Source organism: Anneissia japonica, unplaced genomic scaffold, assembly GCF_011630105.1.
Source record: "Anneissia japonica isolate Jap-2015-1 unplaced genomic scaffold, ASM1163010v1 scaffold287708_len1499824_cov190, whole genome shotgun sequence".
NCBI lineage: Eukaryota > Metazoa > Echinodermata > Crinoidea > Comatulida > Comatulidae > Anneissia > Anneissia japonica.
In genome coordinates, this window is record NW_022752295.1 from 528,949 (window position 1) to 536,011 (window position 7,063).

Genomic DNA, 7,063 nt, shown 5'->3' on the forward strand with positions numbered 1-7,063 from the left:
GTCCAAAAGACGGCCGGACGGCTCGCTCGCTAATATACGCATGCGCTATCTCGCCACTATATTTCCAGTAATAAATTTATCTATGCTGTCCTCCTTTGAAATGGCGTGAAATATTTGTTTTATTTAGTTTATCTTTAAAATTTTATTTCGTGAAATATTGCACACAGGTAAGAAGTGAACATGCCACAGTTTTAAACTGATGGACGCAGCCAAGTTTGTTGTCTTGTCTTGATGTCTTGTCTCCGGTCACCACAGAGCGGTTCCTCCTTGTTTCTCTTTCGCGCTGTGGATGTCTACTTCCAAAGTGATGGAAATACCAACGCGCTGATTGGCCGACTTGGCTTTTCTGCACAAAGCAAGAGACGTAAGCATCGGATCGGAGTTTAGGTTGCTAATATAAACCTTATCCCGAGTAAACCTTAATGCTTTGCATCGGCTGTACCGTGTATACAAATACACTCTTTTTATACTACTACTGTACTATAAAACTAGGCCTTTTCTAGGTAGAAGCAAGGACTAGGCCTAGACGCGACGATGATGGAATGGAACTGCAGGGATAAGCCCAGTAGGCTGGCGTTCGGACGGATGGTAAACAAGCCTAGGCCTATATAAATTGGCTTCGAGAGATGGAGTTTTTGAGTGTTTTGTTAAAAAAAAAAATCCAGGTTGGGGGCTTTACCGACGGTCGGGCGGGGATGCTAACCAATTGTTTTATTTTACGTGGCCTTATCTATTGTTTCAATTCAATTGTTTTGCACAGGATCAAAATTTATTTATTTTATTAAATTAACAAACTTCTCACATGCATAGGCCTAGTGAAGGAGACGAGCCAACAGGTGACAAACACCTCTACAAGGGCTCGCTCCCTACAATATAAAAATAGGCATTTCTCTTTTTGACTACGCGGCCAGTCTACTACGAACTAATGGACCGTGACGGCAACGCCAAGACACTGTTCGCGTACTACACTAAGAGCTATTTTCGTTTTTACCAGCAGTTTGCCAAAGAATCCGGTTATCTGATTGGTCAATATTAGGGTAGTCGCCACTACGCCAAATTCAGAAATTGGGGTTGTCGCGGAAGCTATCACAATGCCGATTTAGCCAGTAAGGTTTGTGAGCATGCGCAGATGACTGTTACGCTCTATTAGTTCGTAGTAGATTGGCCGCATAGTCAAAACGAAAAATGCCTAATAGAAATACATATAGATATATAAAAAATGACAGTTCAAACACTGAAACAATAAAATTTTAAAAGTATGCTAAAAGAAAAACAACCACGATGACAATAAATGAATAAGAAAAATCGTAAAAAAGAGTATAGGAAACAAGAATTGCCACAGAGAATATAAAAATCATTTAAATTGAAATTGCCACTGTAAATTTTAAAATAGAAATATGTAGAATAAATAATAAAAATGATAAAAATGTAAAAGACAATAAAAAGAATACTAATAGGCCTAAATCTATAAGGCAAAATAAAAAAAATAAAAATATTCAAACCTCTTCAATTCATTTTAATTTAAATCGACTGAACTTGAAACATCAACATAGGCCTAGTACTACTACTAGGCCTAGTAGGCCCTACGGCCTATCTATAGGTAAATTACTTATTTTATTAGGCTAGTAATAGGGCCTATGCCTACAATTTAGTTTAGCACTAGCTCCTAGGCTTCTGGGTAGGCATAATTACTATTGAATTATTAGCCAGGTCCTAGGCATAGTATAGGCCTAGGCCAACCTAGGCCTAGTAGTACTACAGAGTAGTAGTAGTAGGCCTAGGCCTAGTAGTACTGTAGGCTAGGAAGGAGTCACGTAATCCCGTATGCCTAACCGAGGCACAACAGCAAAGAGGTCTATCATACTTTACTTACTAAAAAAGTAAATTTCGTACTCACCGACTGATAGTTTCTTTTCAGGCATATTAATTTCAACGTCACAACAGATATAGGGCCTAAACAACATGGCCTGGCATAGCCTTCTATACTTGTCGACTTCTCCACATGTCTGCACTCTACTGCTGAATATCTCTAGGCCTATAGGCCTAGGCCTAGCCTAGGCCTAGACGTGATTCAATTTTTTGTAATTAATTGTATAATAGCCCACGTACCAGGCTAATTTGACTTTCTGTGATGTGTCGTGATAATCAACATCAAATGTCGGACAAACAAAACATTAAGCAACTACTCGAGCTTGTTCGTGTGCTAAAACAGTAAATGTGTCAGAAACATGCGGTTTACTGATGGATGGTCCGCTTGACTGAATCAATATTTATAAGCACGGTGAGTAAGGACACTTGTGGCATTGTGGCAATTATTGTACGGTTGCTATGCGCGCATACGGTTGGTGGTGCTAGCTGGACTGACGTAACCTTCAGCCTAATTTACTAGGAAGTTCCCTTTGAAGCAGGACGATCAATCATGATGAGCCATCAATAATTCTTCCGCGAACTTCTCCTTAAATTAATAATTCTTCAATTTAAAGATCACTGTATGCCAAAAATCGGGAGATTGTTGATAAATTTTGAATAAAATTAAAATAAAACTACATAAGTAAAATAATAAGCTTTTCGATGCCCCCCCCCCCCGTCCAAAGATTAGACACTGTGAAGTGTCGAGTCCCGGTCCGAGTGCCATAGGTCGGGTTTTAGGCTGTTTTTTTTTTTTTTGGGTTGTGTTGCTACCAGGGTTGGGGTTAGCGCCGAAGCGTTGCCCAGGTGGGGTCGAGGGGACGATCTGAGCATTTATAAGCTGTTTTAAAACGATTTCAGGGAGTGCTGACAATACAAAATAGACCAATGCGAAATGCTAAATGACAATTGCAGTTTCAGTATAATCATGTATAATAAAAGGGTTGGTTGTGACAGTGAAAGCGTAACCGCACGCGCCTCCAGGCTGTTTGTCGCGCTGCTCCAATCTAAAAACAGGTTGGAAAGTGATCAGCGCACGTTGTTTCCATGACACTATACAGGGGCGGATTTAGAGGCCCCGGCGCGGCATCCCCTTTTGGAAAGTCAAAAAAAGAAAAAGAAAGAAAGAAAACAATGATCGCCCAAAAGGCATTAGGGGTTAACACAGAAATTTCGCGGGGCATGTCCCCGGACTCCCTATGATATTGTTATCTCGATCGGCCCCACTTTTGGTCCCTCTTCCGCCCCCCCCCCCCTTTTTTTTTTTGGACATCTCTGGATCCGCCCCTGCATACTTTTAGCTAACTAAAATAGATGGTGCCGGTACAAAAATTAGGCCTAGGCCTACGTTTAAATAAAGCAACTATACAAAATTAGTTTGTATAAAAGGAACATGTTTAATTTGGGGAATGAAATTGGATTTGGATTGAGGTGGTAGCCGAATTCGTGATAATTCGTTACCACGCATAGATTTGTGCTAAATGCGTGACAAATGTAATTTATGATCACGCATGTGTTTTGGCAAAATGCGTGTTTAATCCAAAATCACTGTGAAATGTGGACCGTCCCGTACAATGCTAGACGGTCATGGTATTTTTTACATAGGCCTATGTAGAATCTAAAATGAATTAATCCTGGGATGATCACTTCCAAGATATTTTGAGCGACGTGCGACCAGGTCTACTTACGCACTCGTCAGGGGGAGGTGACCCCGCCCTCGGGCAAATCCTGAATATCCCTGATTTTACTGTATTTATTACTGAAAGTGCAGCTAAAGCCACCCAGTCCTTTGCATTAAATTATTTCGAATTCAAACATTTTTTTTTAGCTTTTGACAGACAGTACATTTTCAATAATTTTAATTGATTGCAAGCATTTGTTTTATTTTTTCTCCCTATTTTGTAGAAACCGTGTAAATCTGGAAGAAATGAAAATTGTTTCAAAGTTCAAGATTTAAACATCTGCTTTTCTTCAAAAAACGAGTTAGCAACCAATATGCAATTGGCCTTTTGATGCTGATCATGAAAACAAAAGTCATGTATGATACCCCCTCCCCCCACAAAGTCTATTTTTTTTCCATCATGTTCCCTCTGGGTCTTTGTAGTATTTCCGACAAATTTCTGATTTTTTTCTGTTTGGTTCAATCCAGTTGTCAAATTTTTGTGAGTACATTTCCATTTTTAGGCCAAATAAAAAAAATTATTGTGATGATCCACGCCCAACCGACCCAAATTTTACGAAATTCAGGGTTGGCATTTTTCTTTGACTACAAGAACAATATTTTTCTTTCATGAGCTTTTTAAGGCTGGAATAGCCTTGGACTAGGATGGGGGGGGGGGCAAGCCAAAATTGTATTATTTTTTTTATTTTCCCAAAACGTGGCTAACACAATTTTTTTTGGGCCGTACTTATATATTGACTTGACATGTTTCGCCTCTTGGCTTTAGCAGAGGCGATGACAGCTCACACAGCTCAGATCTTCCGATGACATTTTGGTTGATAGCGCCACCTATTTTTCGCTTGGATAATATTAATAATATTAATAATAATAATAATAATAATAATAATAATAATAATAATAATAATAATAATAATAATAATAATAATAATAATAATAATAATAATAAATGAAAGAACTTAAACTAAACTAAAATAAAGGAAATAAAAGTAGGCCCTAAAAAATTATAACAAAAATATAGTTATCCAATAAAAGGAAGTTAAAACTAGGACTTTGAATTAAAAATTAGGCCTAAGTTAATAAAATTGAAATAATTAGGTTGCAAAATGAATAGAAATAAAGTTTATGTACAGAAATTCGAGTATAAAAGAGTTTTGATCTGTAGTGACGTCAATTATTGTGGAATTTTAAATATTCGATTAAGCAACTAATATCCTATGTCTATGGTTACCAAAATTGTGCAACTTGGTCACGAAGACAAAAGTTCTGAACACAAATATAATATCACTCATGACACAAATTCATTTTTTTACTTCGTTTACCTTATGTCATTTTTTGCAATGTTTGTTTTTGTTAGATGAGAATGTTAGTGAGATTCTTAGTTTCCATTCCTCACAATTAGACGAAGCTTTAGCTAAGCTTATTTTAATAACAGCGGACGTAAGTTTACACCCCTGTTGAGGCCATTAACAGCAATCAACAGAGGAGTATAATAAGCAGAGTCAATCTCAGCTGAGACGCCAAACTTACCAATTTACACAATGTGTTACGCAAACCCAAAAATCTCTCATTATTTGGATTTTGTATTTTGTTAGTTCCATGACAAAGCACATCAGTTTTTTCTATAATTTATAGCTTTTGTTTTCGTTTTGTTAAAATAATGGTATAATAATAATAATAATAATAATAATAATAATAATAATAATAATAATAATAATAATAATAATAATAATAATAATAATAATAATAAATGAAAGAACTTAAACTAAACTAAAATAAAGGAAATAAAAGTAGGCCCTAAAAAATTATAACAAAAATATAGTTATCCAATAAAAGGAAGTTAAAACTAGGACTATGAATTAAAAATTAGGCCTAAGTTAATAAAATTGAAATAATTAGGTTGCAAAATGAATAGAAATAAAGTTTATGTACAGAAATTCGGGTATAAAAGAGTTTTGATTTGTAGTGACGTCAATTATTGTGGAATTTTAAATATTCGATTAAGCAACTAATATCCTATGTCTATGGTTACCAAAATTGTGCAACTTGGTCACGAAGATAAAAGTTCTGAACACAAATATAATATCACTCATGACACAAATTCATTTTTTTTACTTCGTTTACCTTATGTCATTTTTTGCAATGTTTGTTTTTGTTAGATGAGAATGTTAGTGAGATTCTTAGTTTCCATTCCTCACATTAGACGAAGCTTAACTAAGCTTATTTTAATAACAGCGGACGTAAGTTTACACCCCTGTTGAGGCCATTAACAGCAATCAACAGAGGAGTATAATAAGCAGAGTCAATCTCAGCTGAGACGCCAAACTTACCAATTTAAACAATGTGTTACGCAAACCCATAAATCTCTCATTATTTGGATTTTGTATTTTGTTAGTTCCATGACAAAGCACATCAGTTTTTTCTATAATTTATAGCTTTTGTTTTCGTTTTGTTAAAATAATGGTAGCGTAAAAACGATGACACAATGTTAGTTGGGTGCAGGTAAAATACGTGCACACCATTCAAATTTTGATGCAGATAACCAGGGTCTTTCAATATTTTAAGGATTTTAATGTTTCGAATCTCGCACACAGACACATCCATACATCTGATCCTTACATTGAGTTTTTAGGCCTACTACGGTTGACATGTTACGACATTTGAGGTAGGCTAAAATGGAAGTTTTTACACTTGGCGAAATGTTTTTACATCTGTGGTTAAAAAAATTCTTTACACTTGTTGGCGAAATTTGTACATTTGTGGTTATTTTTACATTTGGTGGTTCAGATGTTATGACATTTGTGGTTTATTGGTGGGTATTTTTTTACTTTTGTGGTGGACTTTTCTACCGACGTCGAGTGCGATATCGCTCAGTATTCGGTTCCTGAACTGCAGTTCAATTATCAATCAATCATTTATTGGAACATACACCCTTAGATCGGTGGCACTCAAAATCATTTGGTGCGTTCAAAGTGAATTAAAATTCTTAGCTAAAAGTACAAAAAAAAAAAAAAAAAAATTACGAAACAAAACAAGGGAATCTTAAGTAAAAATGAAATAAACACAAGTGAGTAGTGCTGCTAATGAGGCAAGTAGCTCCCCGAAAAACATGACAAGGAAATACAACCTGCCTTGCCTGTCACAAATTTCGAAGGGCCACCTGTACCATCAACAAACTCAACAATAATGTTAAGGCAAACAAAATCAATTAGTTACAAAAAAAAAAGTAAAAGACAGTAATACAGATACTTAATCTACGATAGGGTTTGCAAGTGCTTCAATTCAGATCTTTTTCTCCACGCTCTTTTCCATAACTTTTACAAAATTCATATTTCTCTACTTCATTTGTCATGGAAAGAGTAGTGGAGCATAGGACGTAGCTTAATTTAATATCAATATTAGCACTTAAAAATTGATCCCAAACATCGATGTTATGACTACTTAATTTATATTCAAGTTTATTTAACTCCTCTAAAC

At 35.8% G+C, this 7,063-nt stretch overlaps 1 protein-coding gene across 1 annotated transcript in view; it reads right to left on the reverse strand.

Annotated features, from left to right (window-relative positions):
- Window positions 1-2,267, reverse strand: part of LOC117122214 (regulator of G-protein signaling 22-like) — a 28,978-nt gene extending 26,711 nt beyond the window's left edge. The window contains exon 1 of the mRNA XM_033267724.1: window positions 1,898-2,267. Coding sequence (XP_033123615.1) covers window positions 1,898-1,964 — 67 coding nt within the window. The 5' untranslated portion in view covers window positions 1,965-2,267. The remainder of the gene's footprint in view (window positions 1-1,897) is intronic.
- Between the last annotated feature and the right edge of the window lie 4,796 nt (window positions 2,268-7,063).